The following is a 24,563-nucleotide window of genomic DNA, read 5'->3' as shown; positions in this document are numbered from 1 at the left end:
GATTGGTTAAAAAAAGAGAAAAGCCTGAGGAAGGGACGCGCAAAGCATTGTGGGAAGGAGGCGAATTCTTCGTGTTGACTCCTCCAGGCCACACAAAGCACTAGAGTGCCGAATAAATTCACCAATTTCCATTGAATTAATCACAAGAACTGGATAAAAAAATAGATAAAATAAAAGTTTTTGGTTTGGAAGTTTTTTTTTCAACCCAGGCGCGCGATGCCGAATTTCTGCGCGGCGCTGCACTGTTCCCGGATGAGCTCCCACTCCGTGCTGGCTTTCTTCAGGTTTCCGCGGGATCCGGAGAGGCGAGTAACCCCGAACCCACTCACTCACACCGGCTTTAACTCAACTTTACAACCGACTCCACGCTGCTGAGAGCTCTGCCCTTCCCTCAGCACTGCTCTGGCCGAACAACCCGCCGTTTCGCTGCTAAATGTTTAATTTAGGTGAAGAGCTAACTGCAGGCTAAGTGTGAGATAAAGTTTAGTTTAGCTGCTGTGATGGAGCTGTCTCTCTCTCTCTCTCTCTCTCTCTCTCTATCTGTCTCTCTCTCTCTATCTCTCTCTCTCTCTCTCTCTATCTGTCTCTCTCTCTCTATCTCTCTCTCTCTCTCTCTCTCTCTATCTGTCTCTCTCTCTCTCTCTCTCTCTGTCTCTCTCTGTCTGTCTGTCTCTCTCTCTCTCTCTCTCTCTCTCTATCTGTCTCTCTCTCTCTATCTGTCTCTCTCTCTATCTGTCTCTCTCTCTCTCTCTCTCTCTCTCTGTCTCTCTCTCTCTCTCTCTCTCACTCTGTCTCTCTCTGTCTCTGTCTCTCTCTCTCTCTCTCACTGTCTCTCTCTCTCTCTCTCTCTCTGTCTCTCTCTCTCTCTCTGTCTCTCTCTCTGTCTCTCTCTCTCTCTCTGTCTCTCTCTCTGTCTCTCTATCTGTCTCTCTGTCTCTCTGTCTGTCTCTCTCTCTCTCTCTCTCACTCTGTCTCTCTCTCTCTGTCTCTCTCTCTCTGTCTGTCTCTCTGTCTCTCTCTCTCTGTCTGTCTCTCTGTCTCTCTCTCTCTGTCTCTCTCTCTGTCTCTCTCTCTGTCTCTCTCTGTCTCTCTCTGTCTCTCTATCTGTGTCTCTCTCTCTCTCTGTCTCTCTATCTGTCTCTCTCTCTGCACCTGTCTAACAGTCTACACCATTTCAGCCTGCCTGTGATAACAAAATGATAATTAAAATGCCTCAGAGAGACAGATAGATAGAGAGAGAGACAGAGAGAGAGAGAGATAGAGAGAGAGACAGAGACAAAGAGAGAGAGAGAGAGACAGACAGATAGAGAGAGAGACAGAGAGAGAGAGATAGAGAGAGAGACAGAGACAAAGAGAGAGAGAGAGAGAGACAGAGGAACGAGCCTCTTCTCTTCATGGGGGTCACGATATCATTGATCATTTTTGACATCAGTACCTCCATCACAACGATATTATTACGTAAATAAATCAATAAGCTTCCACTTTCGTCACTCTGAGATTCAATCACAGATCAGTGTATTTTTGTTCACACCATTTTGTATTTTCTGTTTTTTTTTCTTTACGTCTCTACGCTCACGTACGTTTATTACATAAAATTATTTAATGATGTGGCATAAGTTCTGATTTTCAGTTTATATCGTCGATCGATTATAAAGTACATGTTATAGACGTACGTTATTTTTTATTTTTTTTATTACGGACCAAATATGTGTCTATATTTAAATAAACACGTGCAACCAGCTGTTTAAAGAGTTACAAATTTAAAATAAAATAAAATAAAATCAGCACTGATTATATGTTCTGCTCTTCCAACATGGAATTAGTGCATCTTCACAATGTCAGTCTCTTTCTTATTTATTTTATATATTTATATTCCTTAATAATTAATCATTTAAGTCATTAAGGGACGAATCAAGTCTGTGATTTGTTAATTAATTAATTAATTAATTAATTAATTAATTACTAGTTTATTTTAGTTACTCATTTTTATATTTATTTATCTACTTGATTATTAACTTCTTTATTTTATTTCTATAATATAATTATGTATAAAATATTATGTACTTAAATATTTATTTTATTAATTAGTTTGTTCTTTCTGTCTTTATTTGCTTTGTGTTGATTTGCTTAAATATTTAATTCATTCTGTTTATAATTATTTACTGAGGTTTGTTTGTTTGTTTGTTTGTTTGTTTGGGATTTTTTTATCATTATTACTTTCACGCGTCGCTCCTCTTCCCCTCCAGCAGAAAGCAGAATTTGTCATTTCAGGCTCCGGTTTGTATCCTGTGTGTATTTTTAGCTCCAGATATCTGCCTCGAGCGGCTTCGCGTCGTTTAAATCCGTCGTGCGGTTTCCCACGAGTCGTCCCACGCGGCGCTTCAGCACAGCGTCCGCTTCTTAAAAATAGAACCTAAAAAGGAAAAGGTTTTTAATCGCTCGCTGCATGTTGCACGTTTGATACTGCTGTATCTGCAGCACCACACTGTTAATAACAAGTGTGTGTGTGTGTGTGTGTGTGTGTGTAGGTGTAAGAAGTGGGTGGAAAATTGCAGTCGGTCAGATCTGAGAGATAAAACGCCAGAACACCTGAACAAGTACCACAGACTGTGTGCCAGACACTTTGAGCCCGATCTGATCTTAAAAACCGTAAGCAGATGTGTGTGTGATGTGTGGGGGTGTGTGTGTGTGATATGTGTGGGGGTGTGTGTGTGATATGTGTGGGGGTGTGTGTGTGATATGTGTGGGGGTGTGTGTGTGATATGTGTGGGGGTGTGTGTGTGATATGTGTGTGGGTGGGATGTGTGATGTGTTTAAGCAAGTTATTATTATTATTATGATGATTGTTATTGTAATTCCTGACGCACTGGTGTGTGATGTGTGTGTGTGTGTGATGTGTGTGTGATGTGTGTGTGATGTGTGTGTGATGTGTGTGTGATGTGTGTGTGTGTGTGTGTGTGTGATGTGTTTAAGCAAGTTATTATTATTATTATGATGATTGTTATTGTAATTCCTGACGCACTGGTGTGTGTGTTTTTCCCCTCAGAGTCCGTTCAGGACGGTTCTGAAGGACACGGCGATCCCCACCATCTTCGACCATCCCAACTGCAAACGGACAAACGAACAGGTTCGAGCTCTCTCTCTCTCTCTCTCTCTCTCTCTCTCTCTCTCTCTCTCTCTCTGTCTCTCTTTGTCTCTCTGTGTGTGTGTGTGTGGGAAATCCTGTGCTGTCCGTCCGAAATCGTATCCGAGATTAGAATTATCGTGTCCCAGATCGTAGTGCGATGAAATGAGTTTTTCGAAGTGTGGATCCGTGGATGCTTTTCTCAGCTACTATTACCCACAATTCCTTGCGCTAGGCAGGGAGGAGGAGTTTTGTGACGGTTCGCGTGTAACGTGTAACGTCAGTGATGCGTCTTCAGTGTCTGAGTGTAAGAACTCAAATGTGAAGCACTGAATAAAGTTTTTTTAAGGAATATTGAATGAAGAAAAGCTGAAACGCGATGAAAAGGTTGTTTACGGTGACGGCGTGCGTAACTAGGCAACAGCGTTTCAGTCAGTACGTCCCAGTGATTATTTCCTGGACCTTTAATAAATGCTGCATCTCAGAAGTGCATGTAGCAAAAGAGCAAAACGCAAACACTGGGACATACTGACTGAAATGCCGTTGCCTAGTTACGCACGCCATCCCTGTAAACAACCTTTTCATCGCGTTTATCGCCTTTTCTTCATTCAATATTCCTTAAAAAAACTTTATTCGGTGCTTAATGTTGAAGTTCTTACACTTAGATACTGAAGACCAAACCACTAGTCCTCTAGGGACCCGTAACGCAAGTACATCAGTAGTAACTGTACTTAAAAAATAAAGAGTAATCCCTTATTTTACTAATTTTCAGGGGGAAAGTAATTTAATTACTTAGTAAAGCGTCACACACGCGGTTACGAGTCGCCTAAAACCGCTGAACGAGGCGAAACAGAGACGTGTTGGTGATTTAACGAAAATATTTTTCTTTCCTCAGCAGGAAGAAGAGAACACGCCGCAGGCTAAAGTGCAGAGAGGTGAGTTTTCGATACGAGTCATTTTTCTGAAATCCTCGTCCTAGTTTTTATTTCACTCCAATCTGACGCTTGTAAGTTTATCGTATTTCTGTTTTTTTTTTTTTTTTTTTCTTTTCTGTGTCTAAGTGGAGGAGAATCAGGACAAGGATGAGGAGAATGCGACAGAGAGCGCAAACGGCCGAGAGGCTCCGGAAGAACCCCGGGTCTTGGACAAGGACCGGGATCAGCGCGAGTATCTCCGGTCCCTGTTTGACGTCGTGGTGATGATGGGACGGCAGAACATCCCCCTGCAGGGCCACTCCGATAAAGAGCCGAGGAGCAAAGCGTTCACTCCGAGCAACTTCCAGGCGCTGCTGGAGTTCCGCATCAACGCCGGCGACGAGGCGCTCCGGAGGAGGTTCGAGACGTCGCCCGCCAGTCTGGAGTTCTGCTCGTCCACGCAGCTGAGCCAAATCCTGGAGGTGGGCGAGAAGTGCGTTTGCGAGGAGCTGCTCTCCGAGGTGAAGGAGGCACGCTTTTTCTCTCTGGTCATGGAGAACGTCGTGGAGATCGCCGGGGAGAACAGAATCCCAACGTTCGTCCGCTTCGTGGATCAGAACAACTGTCTGCGCGAGGAGTTCTTAGGATTCCTGCTCTTCGAAGGAGACGTGGAAAGCATCGTCGAAAACCTCTGCGCCGAAATATCCGAGAAGAACGGGCTGAGCATGGAGGACTGCAGAGGGCAGGCGTACTTCAGCGCCGGCGTCCACGCGGCCAAAGCGAAAGCCGTCGCCGCGAAACTGAGCGAGCGATACCCGTTAGCGGTGCTCACCCCCAGCTCCGGCCACGCCCTGAACATCAGCCTGGCCAACAGCATGGACTTCACGAGCGTGCACCTCGTCATGTCGACCCTGAAGAAGATCGACGCCTTCTTCGGCAGGTCTCCTCTCCTGCTGGATCAGCTAGAGAGCGCCATTTCGATTTATTACCAGGGGAACGAGGAGAAGGCGAGCGCCCTCAAGCAGGCGTGCCGCACCGACTGGACGCAGCAGCACGACGCCTTCGAGGTGGCCGTCGACCTCCTGGAGTCTCTGCTCCTCTGCGTGGACAGCGTCCACGACAACGAGGAGCTGAAGTGGAGCGACGAGATCGCACACGAGGCCTTCGTCGTCTCCGAGGCGCTGGCGGACTTCGAGTTCGTGATGACGCTCGTGGTCTTGAAGAACACGCTCTCGTTTTCCAGGGCGTTCGGGAAGAACCTGCAGGGGCAAACCAGCGAGGTCTTCTTCGCCGCCAACAGCCTGACGGCCGTCCTGCACTCGCTCAACGAGGTCCTCGAGAACATGGAGGTGTATCACGAGTTCTGGTTCGAGGAAGCCGTGAACCTCGCCGCCGCCTTGGAGATCCCCGTCAAAATCCCCAGGCTCTTCTTTAGGAAGCAGCGTCCCGACGCCGGAGACGACATCCAACCCGAGACCTACTACAAGATCCACCTGACGATCCCGGTGGTCACTCAGGTGATCAAGGAGCTGAGCGAGTTCTTCTCCGAGAACCACCTCAACGCGCTCCGGTCCCTGTCCTTCGTCCCGGCGATCATGTCGCAGCTCAAGTTCAACACGGAGGAGAACAGCGCCGACGTCTACAAGAACGACCTTCCCAACCCGGAGACGCTTCCGACCGAGCTCAACTGCTGGAAGATCAAGTGGAAGCACGGCACCAAGAACGTCACGCTGCCCTCCACCATCTACGAGACGCTCCAGCTGTCCGACGTCAAGTTTTTCCCCAACGTGTGCGCGCTCCTCAAGGTCCTCCACTGCCTCCCGGTGCTGTCGCTCACGGAGGAGAAGTGCGGCGAGGCGAGGAGGCGTCTGACGGCGTACCTGCGGGACACGCCCCCCGAGCACAGACACAAGAGCCTGGCGCTGTTCAGCGTTAACTGCGCCGTGAGGGTGGACGTGGACCTGATGGTGGAGGCGTATCTCTCGGCGTATCCGGACAACGAGGCCACGGAGGAACCTGCGTGATCGACGCGAATGCGAATTAGCACTCGGTGTAACGTTGTTGGTTTGGCCAGTGATTTAGCAGAGTGACAGGTGTTGCTATGGGAACAAGGGCGGAGTTTAAATTATATTTGATCAGCCAATCACAACTCTGATCTCATCGCATCACCACTGGGTTTAAATGTTTTCTGCTCGACACAACGCTTAGTGACAATCTTTCTTTCTTTCTTTCTTTCTTTCTTTCTTTCTTTAACGTTTCTTTCTTTCTTTTTTCTTTCCTTCTGTAATCTATTTTTCTTTTTCTTTCTTTCTTCTTTACTCTCGTACATTTCTTTTCCAACTTTTTACTTTCTCTTTCTTTCATTCATTCTTTCTTTCTTAATAATTTCCTCCTTAATCAATTGTTTCTTTTTCTTTCGTACTTCCCTAACATTTTACTTTTTCTTTCTTTCTTTCATTCTTTCTTTCTTTCCTAGTAATTTCTTCTTTAATCAAATTTTTTATTTCTACTTTTTCATTTCTTCTCTAACTTTCCTTTCTTTCTGTCTTTCTTACTTTTTTCTGTTAACCTTTTTTTCTTTTTTCTTTTTCCTTCTTTTTTCCCTAACATTTTACTATGTTTCTTTCTTTCTTTCTTTCCTAGTCATTTCTTCTTTAATCAGTCTTTCTTTGTACTTTTTCATTTCTTCTCTGCGCTCCCTTTCTCTCTGTCTTTCTTTTTTCTCTCTTTCTTCCCTTGTCTTTCTTTCTTTCTGTAATCTGTTCGGCCGAGCTGACCTCAGCGTTAGTCTCCTGCACCAGCGATCTGACGTCAGAAGCTTTTAAAAGCTCGTGCTGAGAGCGTGTTTTCTGATTGGCTGATCAAACGTAAACGAAGCTCCGCCCACACTGACCCAGGTGACGGCGGTCGCAGTGCTTCTGTACAGACACACACACATCCTTCTTCCCTCACTCTCTTTACTTCTCCTTATTTTTTCTTTGTACATTCAGCTGTGTGTGTGTGTGAGTGAGCGTGTGTGAACATATGACGTGAGTGTGTGTGTGTGTGTAATCAAGGTGCACTGGAAGTAAATCAGACTCGTGTGTGTGTGAGTGAGTGTATGGTGTGTGTGTGTATGGTGTGTATGGTGTGTATGGTGTGTATGGTGTGTGTGAGTGTGTGTGAGTGTGTGTATGGTGTGTATGGTGTGTGTGAGTGTGTGTGAGTGTGTGTATGGTGTGTGTGAGTGTGTGTATGGTGTGTGTGTGTATGGTGTGTGTGTGTATGGTGTGTGAGTGAGTGAGTGTGTGCGTGAGTGAGTGTGTGCGTGAGTGAGTGTGTGCGTGAGTGTGTGTGTGAGTGTGTGAGAGTGTGAGTGTGTATGGTGTGTGTGTGTGAGAGTGTGTATTGTGTGTGTGAGTGTGTGAGTGAGTGTGTGTGAGTGTGTGTGAGTGTGTATGGTGTGTGAGTGTGTATGGTGTGTGAGTGTGTGAGTGTGTGTGTGTGTGATATGGAGCTGCACTGGAAGTGAATCAGACTCGTGTGTGTTGTGATGAAGTTGTTTCTGTTCTCAGCAGCTTGTAAAAAAACATTTCTGCTTTTTTGCTTACTCAATAAAAAATAAATAAATAAATAAACATGATTAGTAAATAAATATTTTACTTTAAGCATCACATTTCGTGCGTGCGTGTGTGCGCGTGTGTGTGCGCGTGTGCGCGCGTGTGTGCGCGCGTGTGTGCGCGCGTGTGTGCGCGTGTGTGTGCGCGTGTGTGTGCGTGTGTGTGTGTGTGTGATGAAATATCAGAGAGTAGAAAGCTGTGTATAGTGGAATTCTGTTTAATATCTGAATTTCTTGTTTTTATTTCTGCTCTATTTTCATTCTTTAGAGTTTTTTTTTCTAAAATCATTTGAATTTCTGCCGAGTTTCTGAAACGTTTAGATTTTTATCGCCGTCATTTTGTTCCTCTGTTCTGATTTTTATAAAAGTGTTGCATCACAAACTAATAAACGAGTCTGTGGACGGTGCTTTATAAAAATCATCATTAATCTCTCTCTCATTTTTCACCGTTTTTTCTCTTTCTTTCCCTCTTTTCTTCTCTCACTCTCTCCATTCCTCTCACTCCATCACTTTTCTGCTTTTCTCTTATTCATCCTCTTTTTCTCTTTTCACTCCCGTTGTCTTTGTTCTCCTCTTTCTTTTTTCCTTTTCTTCTCGTCTCCTTGTCACTTAACCTGCCTTACCTTTTCTTTTCTCCTTGAAATATTCCTTCTTTCTTCCCTTTCTTTCTTTCTTTCTGTCTTTTTTCTTTCTTTCTGTGTTTCTTTCTTTCTGTGTCTCTTTCTGTCTCTTTCTTTCTTTCTGTGTCTTTCTTTCTGTCTTTCTTTCTTTCTGTGTCTCTTTCTATCTTTCTTTCTGTGTCTCTTTCTGTCTTTCTCTTTCTTTCTTTGTCTTTCTTTCTGTGTTTCTTTCTTTCTTTGTCTCTTTCTGTCTTTCTCTTTCTTTTTGTGTCTTTCTTTCTTTCTGTGTCTCTTTCTTTCTGTCTTTCTGTGTCTTTCTTTCTGTCTTTCTTTCTGTGTCTCTATCTTTCTTTCTGTGTCTCTTTCTGTCTGTTCTTTGGAGGAGGAGTGTCCTGATTATTCTGTCAGCTCTGTGCAATTCCTTCTAAAAAACATTATTATTATTATTATTATTATTATTATTAACACATGTAGATCTGCCTGATGAAATGGTATTTAAAAATATACAGATTTAGATTTTTTTTTCCCAGGGTATATTTCATAGACGTGAGACAAACAAAACCAAACAAACAAACAAACAAACAAGTTAGAATTCTGATGTTTATTGAAGCTCTACCGCGTGCCCCAGAGCGCGCACAGTTCACTTCCGGTCTTCCGCGCTGTTCACTTCCGGTTTCGGATCACAGCAAGCCCTGCTACAATCTCGCCGTGAAATCTCACACACACACACTCATACACACACTCATACACACACATCACAACAAGGAAACGATGCTTTGGCTTTAAACGCTGCGATCAAGCCGCGCGCGCGCTCCTCGGCGTCCCCGTTAGATGGTTCAGGCAGCGCGAGAGGCGGATCGGGTCCCTGGTCATGCACAAGTCGCTCTTCTGACTCAACAGCAGCGCAGTTTCAGCCCAAAATGCCCGACTGCTGCGCCGCAGCCGACTGTAAGCAGAGCTCCGATCAGCGCAACGTCTCCTTCTTCAGGTTTCCTCTGGACCCCGAGCGGTGAGCGCGTCTCTCTCTCTTTCTCTCTCTCTCTCTCTTTCTCTCTTTATCCCTTTCCGCATTTCCACAACGCGCTGTTTTTATCCTTCTATCCGCAATCACCCGCAGTTAGCATCCCGTGCTAGCGAGTTAGCCACTTAGCTCGCTAATTCCTCCCCTTCGATTCAATGAATGTAAGCTAGCTCGCTAATCCATCTCTTCGGCTCAGCTCTGGGAGAAATGCTCAAAACACACGTTACACTTGGTTAACGTTTATCTTAGGAAGAGTTTATTTATTTCCTGCATCAACACTCTTTCTTTCTTTTGTGTTTGAGTCGATTTTTTTTTTTCACTTTTTTTTTTTTTTAAACGGCGACTGCACGAGAGCGGTTCGTGTCCTCGAGCGCCCTCTTCAGGCCCGCCTCGGAATGACAGGCAGCTTTCTTTCCTCCTGACCTGTAAACAAATAAAAATAAAAATCAGTGTTTTAGAGCTTTTTTAAAAAAAATATGATGATGACGTACGATAAAATATGTACAAAAAATTAGCTTTGGAGATGTATTTAATTTTAGAACTTGTTACTTATACAAATTTGATGACTCATCCTGTACTAGTCTTGTGTTTGTCCAATTAAATGCTTTCTACAAGCTATATGCTCCGCCCACCGTGGGGGTGGGGGTATGGGGGGGGGGCGTGTCTTGCTTTAGAGTAGTAGCTTGTTAGCAGTAAACATGGTTTCGTTTGCGTATTTTTTTTGGTCGTGCCTCTTCCTGAATGTTATTCCCTTTTCCCCGTATTGCTTGGAGGAGAATAAATGGTTGGAGTTGGAAGTGGGCGGAGTTTGTGTGATTTGGGAATTGAGTATTCATGTGGAAGTGGGCGGAGTTTGGAAATGGCGAGGTCTGTTTTCCCGACTCGGGGCAGTTCAGTGCCGGATTGTCGCTCCGTCAGACAGATTGGGGGTGTGGCCTGGCGTATTTCGAACGCTATTGGCTGTTGTGTGTCAAAAGCACTCGAGCGCCTCAGCGTGCTGTCACTCTGACTTCCTGTTTCAAAAGGAAATACATCAACGTACGGAATCAAACCGCGTCTCTCACGGCATTTCGTCAGAATTTATTTATTTATTTTTTAAGATCAGGACTTTTCTATTGGCTCTTGCGTAGCTTTACAGTTATACGATAAATATTCGTACATGTTCAGTATTTAATTATGAATATAACGATAGCAGCGTTTTATTGTTTGTTTGTTTTTTTGTTTTTTTTTAACACTGAGGTTGTAAATTTGTGTTTTTTGCGAAGCCGAGAGCCGTATTCAGGCGACGTTGCGTCGACAAAAACGTCATGAACAAATTCGTAGAAATTATAAATGACCTTTTCGTATGATTTTGTTCCTCGTTTGTGCTGCTAGTAAACAACCGTCTTAATGTAAACAATTCAACAACATTAGCTTCAGCTACTCTTAAGTTCTCTTAAACTACTGTCATTTATTCTAAAAGGATCTTAAGACATTATGTCTTGTTTTTGGAAATATTTCTATCTTTAAAAAGAAAAAACTCAAAGGAAATTCACTGTGTCTTAACCACGATCGTTGTGTATTAACCTCCATGAACGATGATTAAACGAGACTGAATCTATACAGGATCAGACCGAACCATCTGCATTTTTTTTCGGGTGGAGTTCAGGGGGAAAGTCCGATAACTTTCATGGATTAAAAGTTTAACTATTAATCTTTGGATCCTGCCTCTGTTATTACGGTTATGTCTGACTGAATTACAGCGAAACATACGGTTCTAGATATCAAAATAAATAAACAACCATCACCAGGAATTTGGAAGATCTCCCCCCACGCTGGGGTTCAGAATGGTCAGGTCCATTCCCTATCAGGTTCCATGCGTTTTAATGAACGAGCGAGCTATCTGAGATTATTTTTTCCACTGATATTGAAGTAAATAATGTTTTTTTTGTGTTCTCAGATGTAAACAGTGGGTGGGGAACTGTCGCAGATCGGACCTGCAGACTAAAACGCCCGAGTACTTACACAGAAACTTTAAACTGTGCTCAAGACACTTTGAGGCGTCTCTAATACAGAAGGAAGTAAGTGTTTAAGTTCTTCTGTCTTTTCCAAGGTTTGACATTTTGGCTTTTGCAGCTCTGAGCATTAAAAAATAAAGGATCAGTCATTGTAGATTTTTTATTTATTTTTTTAAAATGCTGTTTGTGTTTCAGAGTGAACTTCGGACGGTTTTAAAGGACGGAGCCGTCCCGACCATATTTGACTTCACGACCAAGAAGGGCAATGCACAGAACAGCAACCGGAAGAGAAAGATACAAGCTGTACGTTTTTTAAGAGAACATATTTCCTCGATTTATTGCTTAATTCAGGATTTAATACCTGTTAAACCATTTCACTCCACAGGAGTTGCGTTAAATGAGAATTTCTCATCGTTTACTGGATTTTAACAGCGTTGATGGAAAATTCTGAAGGTTTTGACGGATACAAAATAATCCTGTAGGCGTTTCCCAGTGAACTCCAAATCCATCGATTTGAATCATGGACAGATCAAACATCTCCTGTCCTGCAAATTTTTTACATTTTTAATTTTTTATTATTAACAAACGTCGTGTATCGGATCTGCTCCTGCTACAGACCCCAATTGTTTCTCCTCCACACAAGTGAAATCACTTTTAAATATATTTTAAAACATTATAACTAATTTATCGATACTTAAACGAACAAACAAACTAGCTAGCTAGCCAAGTGTGAACTTTGTAGCTATTTATTGCTTACGTTAATCCGCAATATTTCTGCAATTCAATACCTGAGTCGTGTCTAAAGTGGCAACAGGAACGTCGCTATTCGTTACCGGATATAACGGCGCGGTTGTTGCTTGTGCATGTGGGAAAAGATTCCACGTAAGATGTTAACGTTACTAAGTTAGATTTTTATTATTGCGTACCAAAATGTACCAAAACTTTTTGCCAATCCAGTGTGAAAGGTTCTGTGTGGGTTTTAGTATCAGGGCAAGACTGACACCAACGGCGCCTTATGGTAATGTGGGGCGGGACTTACAACAGTGCTTGATGCTGATTGGTTAAGCCTACTACTTTAGACATCGTACACACACACACACACACACACACACACACAGCTGCCATTTTTAAAGGAACCGGTTATTGTGTCCTTTTCATTTTCTGTTGGTGCTTGTTTGGGCCGGTTCTTGTTTTGAACGTGAGCTAGAAAAAAAAAAAAACGTCCTCGGACATTTTTTCAAAGGACGTTTATTTATTATTTTAAAAAGTCATAAAGTTTTATGAAGACCCAAGATGAAGGCAGAACATTCAGTGATCTTTTTCTTTCTTTTCTTTCTCTAACTGTATTTTCAGACTGCAGCTGATCCTGTGGAAGCAAAAAAGGTTAAAGGTTAGTGATGGAGTTTTACTGATGTATAATGTGTCTAAAACATTTCCTACATTACAAAAGATCTAAAATCAAAATGTTTTTTTTTTCTCCTCCCTGTAGATGATCCCCCGCCGGTGACAGTGGCACAGAATGTGACAGAAGACTCCACGGAGGACGCTGTACAACAGGAACCTACGCCAGTCAAACCAGAGAAGGAGGATCCTGCTACGTCCAAAGCCAAGGAAATCCTGAAGATCCACTTTAAGGAGACGTTAGCATTCACTGGCTTCAGCATCGTCAACAATGTCGCCGCCAGCGCTACGAAGCCGATGGGGGGCGGAGCCGTCGGGCCGCTCACGGTCAACCCCGTCTGTGCGGAAAAGATCGACCCGAAAGATGTGCTGAGACTCGGCGAGGACGTGATGCGTGAGGAGATCCATAACACTTTGCGCATGGCTCGCTTTTTCTCCATTCTTCTCCAGGACAAGACCAACATCGAAGGCAAGGATCAGATCCCCGTGTTCATCCGATCCGTCAGCAACGACGGGTTTCCTCAGAAGCACCTGCTGGGGTTCCTGCCCTGCGACGTGGATTCGGACAGCCTGTACCTCATGCTCGTGTCCGAGATCCGCAACAAGTGGGGACTCCGAATGGAGCACTGTCGAGGGTTCACTTACCTGACGACGGGCAGCTTGTGTCAGAAGCTGAAAGAGTTCTCCTGTCGGATGCTCCGTGATTTCCCGCAGGTTGTCCTGGCTCCTAGTGACCCTTATGCTTTCAACATGTGGCTGATCCGCTCCTTGCCCGTCCTTTCCGTACAGGATGTAGTCGACACCGTAGAGGAGGTGGCCACCGTCCTGAGGCAGTCCGAGACGCTTATGAAAAAACTGCTCACTAAGATTACGGCGGCGTACAGTCACATCAAAGGCGAGGTGGATCGCGTCAAGGAGTCTTGCCAGAATAATTGGGAATATGGCACGGATGCCTTCCAGACGATGCTGGACATCCTGGAGCCTCTGCTGAACAGCATCGGAGAGATGTGCACCAGCGCGCTGTCGGAGGTGGACGCGACCGTCGTGGAACAGCTGCTCAAGCTCAAGGAGAAGCTCAAGAACTTCAACTTCATCATCACCCTGGTGATCCTGAAGAACACTCTTTGCTGCGTGAGCATCCTGAACCCGAGCCTGAGGGGGATCATCAGCATCAGCAGCACCTTGCAATACACTATTTCCAATGCCTTAAAGCTGCTCAACAAGCACCTGCAGGAAATCCCTATATTCCACAGGAAGTGGTTCTCCGACGCCGTGGGCAGGGCCAAAAAGCTGGGCGTGTCGGTCACTCTGCCGGCGGACACGGCTGCGAACGGCGACTCCGACACCAAAACGCCGCCCTCGCCGGAGGACTATTACAGGGAAACACTAAGCAAAATGGTCCTGCAGTACCTCATCGAAGAGGTGAAGAGAGTCCTCGGGATCGAGATGGTCCGAATCCTGAGATGGCTGTCTTTAGTGCCGTCGTACATGGCCGACCACAATTTCAGCATCCGCAAAGACAAGGTCGCCGACGCGAACCTGAACAACCTGGCTCGCCCGGACTCCTTCTACGACGAGCTCGGCTGCTGGGAAGTCAAGTGGAGGCACGCGAGCAAGCGCAGGATCCTGCCCACCGGCGTCTTTGCCACCTTAAAGATCCCCGATATCGGATTCTATCCCAACGTGCAGAGCCTGCTGAGGGTTCTGGGTTCGATCCCTTGCATCAACGCCGACGCAGACGTATACGTGCAGTACGACATGGTATTGGACAGGTATCGCTCCTACATGAAGGTGATGCCTGCAGAGAAAAGAATGTGCAACATGGCGTTCATTTACGTCAATCAGGACGTGCACTTCAACATCGACGACATGGTGCAGTCGTACGTGGAAAGCCATCCGGACATACTGCAGCTGCTTTGTAAGGTAAACAGTTCACGGTGTGAGATATATATATATATATATATATATATATATATATATCTATAAAATAATTTCTTGTAATTCTAATGGTTCTTTATATCGTCAACTTCAAAATTACTGGCACCCCTCATGTTCTCTCTGTGAAATACTGGTTTCAAATTTATTGGCACACTTACAATTCAAACCTTTTCAGACTTCTTATTATGACCCTGATTGTGCTTAATCGCACGGTGTTAAATCATTAATATTGTTTTAAAATCAATATCTCCAATATCTTTGTGGGTCAAAAATTCTGTCCAGTGTGTGATGGATGAACGAACCTCAAGTATCCGGGGAAACAAGAAAAGTTCAAAAACCCCCAGATATTTTCTGGGAAAAAGAAAAAAAGGAGAAGCAGTACTTAAAGAAAGTTACACATTCACTGAATCTACGTTAGATATTCAATAAATTGGCAACTTCTTTTTTTAAGAAATTGTTTTAAGATAATTATTTTTTTGTTAATAAATGTACGCCATTTTTCCAGTTAAGTGGAAATTTATAATTATTTAATGTATTTAATGTTTAGAAACTAGTTTCTAATCATGTGAGGTGCCAATAATTATGTGTTTTTCATATTTCAAGTGATTCATTCAGTAGCAACTGTCAGTTCATTGCACAGTACACCAATTGTAATGCATGTTTATTTTTTTGTTTTCAGGATGATGCAATGGAAGTTCAAGCTTCAGGTAAAACAAACCACCTAATATCGAGAACGACTGTTCTCATTTCAAAATGGTTCGTTTGTTTTGATAATTGTACGTGATTATACTTGATTCAATGTTATGTCTTGTTTGTATGTTTTCCAGCAACAGAAAATAACACAAACGATGCCTCAAAGGAAGATATGGAGGAACCGAGAGAAATTATTTTGGACATGGAGTTGGAGAGGCCGAAACCAGCAGAGTGTTCGGGGACTGATAAAGAGGCGTTAAAATCGGCGCTGAAAGCGGCGCTCACTGCAGCATGCAACAGCCAAAGCAGACAGTTTCAGGGAGGCCCAGAGGGCGAGGTCGAATACGTGACCAAATCTGAAATGAACGAAGTTTTGAAAGTGTGCGAGGATGTCGTGCGAGACGGGATTCTTTCCGAAGCGGGAAATTCTTTCTTCTCCCTGTTCATTGATCGAGCGGTGAGGTTTGGCGAAACGGACTTCCTCCCGCTGTTTCTCAGGTTCGTGGACAGTTTCGATGTCATGCGTTTGGAACTGATGGGGTTCATGGAAGCGAACCTCGATACCGAGGCGATGTGCGAGCGCCTTTTTGACATCGTCACCAAAGAATGGCGTCTCGATTTCAAATACTGCAGAGGCCAGGCTTACTTGGGTTCTGGGGAAATCTCGTACAAGCTCAAGGCCTTTGCATGCAAAGTTCAGGAGAAGTACCCTCTGGCAATATGCACTCACTGTTCCTGTTACTCTTTCAACACGTGGTGGTCGAGGTCGGTTCCGGTGCCCTCCATCAGCAGAGCTCTAGATATCCTCGAGAAGATTGTGGTGTTTTTCAGCAGCTCGCCCGAACTTGAAAAACAGCTGGACCAAGTCATAGCTGTTGGTCTGCGCGAGAGCTACGAGAAGATCCACGAGTTTCAAGGAAACTTCTGTTCCTCTTGGCAGGAGAAGCACGACTCCTATGATGTCTTCTCTCAGATACTGGAACCTCTAGTCGATTGTCTGGAGAGGTTCCATAACAGCAGTCCACCGCTGTGGAGTTTAGCCGTGATCAACCAAGCGAAGAAACTCCTGCAACTGATCCGAGACTTTGACTTCATCGTGGCAATAGTGGCTCTAAAGAACATTTCATCTTTCACCAGAGAACTGAGCGCGGCTCTGCAGAAAGACCATTTCAGTGCCGCGTCACAGCTCTGTCAGATCAGCGGCATTGTAGCCACGCTCAACAGACTCAAGACCAACATAAAAGTGTTCCATCAAAACTGGTTTGACGAAGCGTGTGTCGTTGCTCAAAGCTTAGGCGTGCAGGTTAAAGTGCCTGAGAGCGTCCCATGTCCCAGGGACAGCCTCCTAAAGCCGGGCGGATACTATAAAGACGCGGTCAGCGTCCCTTTAGTCGACCACATAATCAACTCTGTCAAGGACCATTTCTCCGATGACCACAAAGAGGCTCTCAACTTCTTATCTCTGGTCCCGTGCTCTGTAACCATGAGCTACATTTTCGAAAGCCTGAAGTCGAAGCCTCCGTTGTACGTCAGTGACCTTCCGGATCCCGACAACTTCTTCACGGAACTTTCTTGCTGGAAGGTGAAATGGAAAACCAAAGTGGTTTCCCCGACGATACCGGATACTATTTTTCAGACTCTCCGCCTGCCACTCATGCAGTATTTCGCCAACATTAACACGTTGCTGAAGATCATGTCAGTGTTACCGAGTACCACGCTGGAGCATTGCGGGGAGGTGAAGCGCCATAAAATGTTTCAGGACTTCCTGAGGAGCACGTACGCCAAGGACAGGACTCCGTGTTTGGCCATGCTCCAGGTGGGCACAAACTTCAACAGAGATCTGGACAGGATGGTGACGCAGTGTTTGAAAGTCACTCCAAAGACACTGGAAGGCATCTGTCTGGTAAGGTTCCTTTTTATTTATTTTTTAATTCTAAATTTAAATAACATTAACGTACTTAAAGTCGATTAATGACTACTTATTCCACTCAGGACAAAGAAGCAAAAACTCTGAGGAATTCCGAAATACGAGCAGAAGGTACATCAGCATTTCTCCGTTCCTTAGTCTCATGTTAGCCCATTTCAACTTATTTTTTTATGCTTGACCATGTTTTAAAATCATTCTAAGCACTTCTTCTGATATCTTTACAACAGACAACCACAACGACGAGGAGATGGAGGTTCAGCAGGAAAGAGCAACTAAAAAACTCCCAGACTTCAATGAGTTAAAGGCAGAAGGTATGTTTTCTTTCCCTGAAGATAATTTGTATTATCCGGTGTTGACGTTTTCCGGTAACGTTAACGTTTATATTTTTTGTAGGTACCTGCATGGCTGCATCCAACAAAATTGAGACCCAGCAGGTTCCTGAAGTTGTGCCTGCAGTAGTTATGGACGGACAGCAAGCGAAGCCTTTGGATGAGAACGGTCACTCTGACCAGCCTGCGGACAGTCTTCAGAGGGTCTTCATGGTGGCGGCCAGACTGGCCCGGAAAAAACGCCTGTTCCTGGATCTACCCACGGAAGGGCAAGACCTGGTCATGCAAGAACTTGGTATGTGTCAGTGGGACCAGGAGAACACGAAGCATTTATCAGAAGTGGATGTGCTGGAGAGTATTGTGAAGTCGATGAGAGAAACGATCCTCTCAGAAGTTCAAGAATCGCCGTTTTTTTCCATTATTACCGACAAGGTGGTGTCTGTGGGTGACGAGAAGTACGTTCCGGTGTTTGTCCGGTATGTGGACAGTTTCACCCCGAAAGTGGAGCTTTTAGGGTTTCTGCCCTTGGACTCGAGTTCTGATGCAGATACCCAAGCTAAGACTCTCTCAAGCATCCTCTCAGAGGAGTGGGGACTCCAGATGGGATGCTGTCGTGGCCAGTCCTTTATGTGCATGGGTGCTGGGGGTCAAGGTCTGAGAAAGCTATCTTTAGGATTCTTGGAGAGCTTTCCTCTTGCTGTGAACACACCCAGTGAGTCCTGTGGACTTGCTTATTGGCTGGCAGTAAGCCTTCATAACGACCCCATCGCAAAGGTGCTCGGCGTAGTCGAGGACCTGTTACTTTTTTTCGATCAGTCACCAAGACTGCACGTTGAGCTTTCTCAGACAAGGGAAGGTCTCTTGAACACTCCTCGGGAAGCCCTCGCGGAGGTCCCAGAAACGTGTTTGTCGAAGTGGAAAAAGACAGAGGATTTCTTTGACATTTTGGTAGACATGCTTGAGGGAGTCCTGAGTTGCCTGGACTCTGTTAGCAACAATGCCGACGGGTCCTGGAGTAATAGCATGTCGATACATGCGCTGATGCTCTCCACAGCCATTAGGGAATCGGATTTTGTCATTTCCCTTGTAATCCTGAAGAATGCCTGCGCACCCCTGAGGAACTGCAGTACGGTATTCCGTTGCGGAAATCCGGCTGATATCATCTGCGAGCTGGAAAAGATCCCTGTTATAATAGAGTCCCTTGTTAAGATGTTAGAGAACATCACTGTAGTGCACAGTACCTGGTTCGAGGAGGCAACCCAGCTCGCTGCCAAAGTTGCCGGAGCTCTCTCGTATCCAGACGCGGTCGGCAGCTACGACTCTCCGGAGGTGGGCTACAGAGAGACAGTTAGCGTACCTGTCTTGAGTGGTCTGATTGAGGAAATGAAGTTTAACTTTTCGGAGTGTCACTTGAAAGCCCTCAGGGTCCTTTCTCTGCTTCCCACGTGCAATCCTCTGCCCATTCTCCCAGAGGCACCAGATAAGCTCTACACTATTTACCAAAGTGATCTACCTGATCCAGACGTGGCAGAGGAAGAGATGAATGCCTGGGCCACTGTTTGGCGAGAGAAGTATCAGGACAGCTCGCTGCCCACCTCAATCTCTGAGACTCTGCACCACGCTGAAGCTAAGGGTCACCCTAACGTGACGACTCTTCTGAGGCTTGTTGCTGTGCTACCTAGCATTAGCATGGAGTGTGATCTGATGAAGACCACTCTTAACTCGTTGAGGAGCTTGATCGGGAATGACTACGGCAGCACCAGCAAGACCAACACGGTAATGCTTCTTATGCATCGCCCCATGCTGAGGACTTTGGAGCAAGTGATCGACAAATGTATGGAACTTGATGCAAAGAGCCATGATTTCCTTTCTCCGGTGTGTATATATGCATAGTAATAAATATTCACAGATTTAACTGGGTTTGTCATGTGGTTGTTGTATTAAAGCTGTATCTGTTGTTTGACATTTTTTAGGTGAAGGAGACTCTCTGTGTAATGAAAACGGATAGCGGTGAGTAGTTTTTCTTTTGGACATTTTAAAGTGTGGTAAAGTGTAAGGATAATGTTATTGTCTCTTTTTCCTTCAGAGGTGGATGGGGTTCCTTCAGAGGAAAAGGTCAATACTACCAGCTCTGGGGTTTCAGAGATAATAAATGGCACGGTTCCAATCATCGCACAAGACCAGCCCACAACTACAGCTCAGTGCGACAGTGGAGGTGTGCAACGTAATCATGCTCTTGGAATCTTCATCCTAATGAAAAATTTGTTTCATCTTTGTTTTTCTGGTCACTATTATACTTTTCCTTCTGTTTCCAGAGATAAGCACTTCTACACTAGATGGTACCACTGCAACTTCAAAGGATAGCGCCATGGAAATAAATGCGTCTAATGGAAAAGCTGAGATACAAGAATCATCTCCAATCAGCACAGATGGTCAATCAGCAGCTACACATCTAAATGACGCTGAAATTAGTTCATCCACAATGAGCATGTCTGAAAATGCACCAGAAGAACAGGATGTTCCCAAAGAGCACAAAGCAACAGCCCAAGGTGTAACCGCAGAGCTACAAAATGGAAATGTGGAGCTCGTAACGGAAGTGGCAGCCCAAAGTATCACCACTGAGCCTGTTGCAGCATCCAAGGATGTCCCCATGGTGCTTGAAGAACCGGGTGCAAATGTGGCAGCTGAGGATGTCATCGCAGGGTCAGAAGTGGCAGAGCCAGTCGCCGCAGAACCAATCACAGCACCCGAGGATGCCGCCATGGAAGTCACGGCAGTGGCGCAGGATGCTGCCACAAAGCCTGGAGTCGCTATAGAACCTGTAACATCATCACAGGATGTCATTCCAGAGTCAGGTACAGCAGCTGTGGATGTCTCCATGGAGCATACAGAACCTGTAACCGGAATGGTAGCCCAGGATGTTGTTACTGAGCAAAGTGTCAACGTGGAACCTGTAACCGAAGTGGCAGCTCAGGTTGCGACCACAGAGCCTGTTACAGCATCCAAGGATGTCCCAAAAGAGTCTATGGTAGTGGCAGAGGATGTCGCTGCAGAGCCTGTTAGAGGAGACAAAGACACTACTGTGGAACCCGAAGCAGCAGAAAAGGGTGTCACAAGTGTGTCAGAAGTGTCAGCTGATCCTGGCATCACAGAGCCTGTTGCAGACGCAGAGGATGTCACCAAGAGTACTGAAACCCAGAGTGTCGCTGCCAAGGAGCCGTCACCATCAATCCATGGTATCAGTACAAACCCAGTCGCAGTACCCCAGGAGATCACTGAGGAGCTTGTTGCAACTGGACAAGATGTCACTACAAAGCATGATGCCCAGGGAATCACCAAAGAGCCTGGTGTGAGAGTCCAGAGTGCTCAGGGTGTCACCACAGAGCCTGTAACATCACCCCAAAGCATGACCATGAAGCCAGATGCAGCAGTTGAGCATATCGCAAAAGCACAGTATGCCACCACCAAGCCCTTAGCAACAGCCCAAAATGAAGCCACAGATCATGGAACAGCATCCGGAAACTCAACAACGGAACCCCAAAAAGCTCAAGGTGTCACCCCCAGTAACGAATCCACAACAGCCCGTGGAGTGACTGTGAAACCTGTAACGTTGCCTCAGGATACAAGCAGTGAGACCAGCATAGCTCAGGGTGTCACCTCTGTGACTGTATCAGAAGCCCAGAATCTTTCCAGAGCAGAAGTACAAGAGGTCACTACACAACCTGTAACAACGGGACATGACGTCACCTTGGAAGATCAGAGTGTCTCCAAAGAGCCAATAACAGCATCCCCAGATGCCACGAATCCCACAGCAACAGTGCAGTGTGGGGAGTCTGTTACAGCTGAGCAAGAGGTCACCACGAAGAACGTGCCAGCAGCCGAGGATGTCGCCATGGACACCACTGAAGCAGATCAGAGTGTTGCCTTACAATCCACAGTACCAGCCAAAGGTATTGTTCCTACAGAGTCGACAGCTGAGCACGTCCCTATGGAGCTTGATGCAGCATCAGAAAAAATGACCACAGAACCTGCAGAAACAGTCCAGGATGTTGTGATGGAGAGCCAAGATGAATCCAAAGGAGTGGCCCGGGACGTCACCATGGAACCTATCGCAGAAATCCATGACGTCCCCATGGATCCCACCGAAGACCTCAAAGCGGAAACTGAAGATACTGACCTAAAGGCTGATGTTCAAGATGTAACCGATAAAGTCATGGCACCTGCTCAGAATGGGACTTGCGAGTCCAAACTACTTTCTTCTGATGGCGTAGATAAGGCCGTACCTGCCAATAAAGTCGGTGATGTCCAGATTACCACAGCGACAAAGAGTGCAACAAGTGATGCAAACAACTCTACAGCAGCCGAAGTCACGCATATGACTGTTCAAGATGATCTCGATCAATCCTATGCAATAGCTCAATATGGCATGGATCCCTCCAAAGCAGTAGCACAAGCAGCGGGTGAAGATGGCACCGAACCCCACAAGGGGGTCTTGTCGTTCTACAGCACTCCTGCTCAAGAGGCATTTTTCAGCGAAATTCAAAATGCAAAGTTCTTTTCTATTATATGTGAACAGCAAATAGAGATAGAAGGACATACGTATATTCCCGTAGGGATCTGTTACCTGGAGAAACGCAAGACGCCATGCGAGGATGTATTGGCTTACATCCCGCTTGACCAAGACATCACCGTCTTTGTGGATTCTATGACAGCAGCTCTGTCCGAGAAGTGGGGTTTGAACTTGGCCTTCTGTCGGGGGCAAAGCCTACTGACGGTAGGTGCTGCAGGTGCGCAAGTGAGAGCAGCGGCATCATTGTTGTCTCAGAGGTACCCGCACGCTGTCCGCACTTTCAGCTCCTCCGTGTCCCTGAACACATGGCTGGCCAAATCGTGTATTATCTCTGAGATAGCGGACAGCTACACGTGGGTGGAGAGGATGCTGCAGTGGGTGACGGAGGATGAAAAGAAACGGGCTGTATTATACAGAATGGTCGCGTCCCTGTTCCAGCACGACGCGGTGAAGCACAGTGACCTGACTGATAGGCTTAGCAGAAGCCAATGGGAGAGGAGCCATGACACTCTGGATCTTACCGTAGAAGTTCTGGAAGCCATCATGCTCAGTTTGAACGACGTAAAGGAAAACCATGACATCCAGGCAGAAAGAACACAGGCTGGTGACTTCCTCATCATCCTGCAGAACTTTGAGTTCATCTTGACGCTTGTGATCATGAAAAACGTCCTGGGTCCGACAAAAAGTTTAAGCCAGAATCTCCAGAGCCAACCTCTGGATGTGTTTCAAGCTGTGAATAGTCTGTCTGAAGTACTTTCTTCACTGAGTGATATGAAAACCAACATTGACGCACACCTTCAAAGCTGGTACCAAGAAGCAGTGGCGTTCGCCTCCAAGTTACAGATCAGCGTCGACCACACTTCACAAGAGTGCTTGATCATTTACTGTAGAGACATCGTCAGCAAAGGAGCGATAGATCACTCCATTTGCGAGATCACCGAGCTTTTCTCAGACCCCGCTCTGTTGGCCGTGCGCTGCTTGCAGGTTGTGCCTTATGTCATATCCAAGACGGAAGGATGCTGCACAGACTCTGACCTTTTCAGGGTGTACCAGGACGATCTCCCAGACTCAAGCTCTCTGCAGGCGGAGCTTCTAAAGTGGCGGGAGAAGTGGTTGGACGCCGACGCGGCTCAACAGCCTCTTCCCGCTGGTCTTCTAGACACGCTCAGTGCCACAGACTCCGAGTCCTTTCCCAACATTGAGACACTTCTCAGGCTCCTCGTGGTCTTGCCCTGTTTCAGAAAAGAGGACTTGATCAGACAGGGAAAGAAGAGTCTCGTTGAGTTCAACCAACAGAGGTCTTTACTCGAGCTGTATCCTCTATAGAGCAGTAACCGTCAACCTGTCAACCCTCAACTGCCCCCTAAAACTAGCTTTCCATTAATTAGGGTGTCGTATACTGCTGAAGTCCTCAGTGTGTTACTCACTGTATCCCTGGTTACAGCTGATCAAATCTGAGCGTAGGTTTCAGTAGTTTTTTTTTTTTTTTTTTTTTTTTTTAAATTAGAGATCTAATTAGAATTGTACACTTTAAGTATAATCTAATTGTTTTATTTTGTTTCGTTGTCTTATTTTTATCTTGTGTGTGATGTGGACTAAGAAAGAGGACTGCCTACAGGGACCAATGTCTTGCCAAAAAAAAAAAAAAGCAGAAAAAGAAAGAAAGAAAAAAACATGCCCTAGCCAGGGCTCTAATGCTTTTGTGCCTTTATGCAAAACCTTACCCTGACTCTTGGATCACAAGAACTAAGTTTGTCTGCAAGAACGCTTTCAAGACAAGCTTTTTGGAAGCTTCCCAGCATCTTCAGGAACTTTTACGATTTTTTTTTTTTTTTTAAATCATGTACATCCTATAAAAAGAAATAACAACCCAGACATGTTCAGTCCAGTTACACTCATTTAGTCAAATAACCTGTGGGTTTCGAATCACCTGAATCATGTCACGGTCATCCACACGGCACAAATGCTGAAATGCTATGTTTCATTACGTGTCAAAAACAAGTTTCATTTGTTTGCAGTTTGACTTGGATGCATTGGTTTCTGTAAACACTTTCTCCCAAAAATCCTTCTCATGGAAAGAAGGATTCAAATATATATATTTGACTAAAATAAATAAAAATGATTTAAATGAAGCATCTTTTTCCACACTTAATTCTGTTTCAAAGACTGTGGATGCAGTTTCAGAAAATGTCCACAAGAGGGCAGTCTTGGCTTTGTGTTGTGCAGGAAGCGATTGGTCACCTTCTTGCAAATCTGAAGCGTCTCCTCGCCTTAGTTTAATTTGAATAGGTGTGTAATGATTGGTAAAATAGTTGGTTTGGGGATAAAATTAGCAAATCACGAATATTTTTTGGTGGAATTTGTTCTGCTCTCGTCTTTAGGCATTGCTTTGTGTTTCCGTTAGTTGTTTGTCATATTCTATTATCAGCAT

The 24,563-nt window shown here is 45.3% G+C and overlaps 2 protein-coding genes across 3 annotated transcripts in view; both read left to right on the top strand.

The window, feature by feature from the left end:
• thap12a (THAP domain containing 12a) overlaps window positions 1-8,043 on the top strand; it is an 8,077-nt gene extending 34 nt beyond the window's left edge. The window contains exons 1-5 of one of the 2 annotated variants that reach the window (XM_034312319.2): window positions 1-305; window positions 2,529-2,649; window positions 3,047-3,127; window positions 4,023-4,059; window positions 4,186-8,043. The exon at window positions 1-305 is cut by the window's left edge and continues 34 nt beyond it. In XM_034312319.2, the coding sequence (XP_034168210.2) occupies window positions 217-305; window positions 2,529-2,649; window positions 3,047-3,127; window positions 4,023-4,059; window positions 4,186-6,062 (2,205 nt within the window). In that variant the 5' untranslated portion in view covers window positions 1-216 and the 3' untranslated portion in view covers window positions 6,063-8,043. Of the gene's footprint in view, window positions 306-2,528; window positions 2,650-3,046; window positions 3,128-4,019; window positions 4,060-4,185 lie in introns of both variants that reach the window. The other variant, XM_034312318.2, reaches the window with a different exon arrangement.
• An 828-nt stretch (window positions 8,044-8,871) lies between these two features.
• On the top strand, window positions 8,872-24,264 carry si:dkey-250d21.1 (uncharacterized). The gene is made up of 13 exons (XM_034312382.2): window positions 8,872-9,265; window positions 11,217-11,337; window positions 11,470-11,577; window positions 12,628-12,664; window positions 12,764-14,598; window positions 15,293-15,320; window positions 15,441-17,209; window positions 17,299-17,344; window positions 17,461-17,544; window positions 17,627-19,437; window positions 19,536-19,572; window positions 19,649-19,777; window positions 19,878-24,264. Exons 1-13 carry the CDS (start codon window positions 9,177-9,179, stop codon window positions 23,456-23,458), a joined length of 9,675 nt encoding a protein of 3,224 aa, XP_034168273.2. The 5' UTR covers window positions 8,872-9,176; the 3' UTR covers window positions 23,459-24,264.
• The last annotated feature ends 299 nt before the right edge of the window (window positions 24,265-24,563 follow it).

The sequence above is a fragment of the Pangasianodon hypophthalmus genome, chromosome 17, assembly GCF_027358585.1.
Source record: "Pangasianodon hypophthalmus isolate fPanHyp1 chromosome 17, fPanHyp1.pri, whole genome shotgun sequence".
NCBI lineage: Eukaryota > Metazoa > Chordata > Actinopteri > Siluriformes > Pangasiidae > Pangasianodon > Pangasianodon hypophthalmus.
The sequence above is the reverse complement of the archived record's forward strand: the minus strand, read 5'-3'. Positions and strand labels throughout refer to the sequence as shown.

Bases quoted from the DNA above. Each gene is read 5' to 3' on its own strand.
- si:dkey-250d21.1 (XM_034312382.2), top strand. From the start codon at position 9,177: ATGCCCGACTGCTGCGCCGCAGCCGACTGTAAGCAGAGCTCCGATCAG. The intron at 9,266-11,216 runs GTGAGCGCGTCT...TTGTGTTCTCAG, and splicing joins TTTCCTCTGGACCCCGAGCG to ATGTAAACAGTGGGTGGGGA. The intron at 17,345-17,460 runs GTACATCAGCAT...TCTTTACAACAG, and splicing joins TTCCGAAATACGAGCAGAAG to ACAACCACAACGACGAGGAG.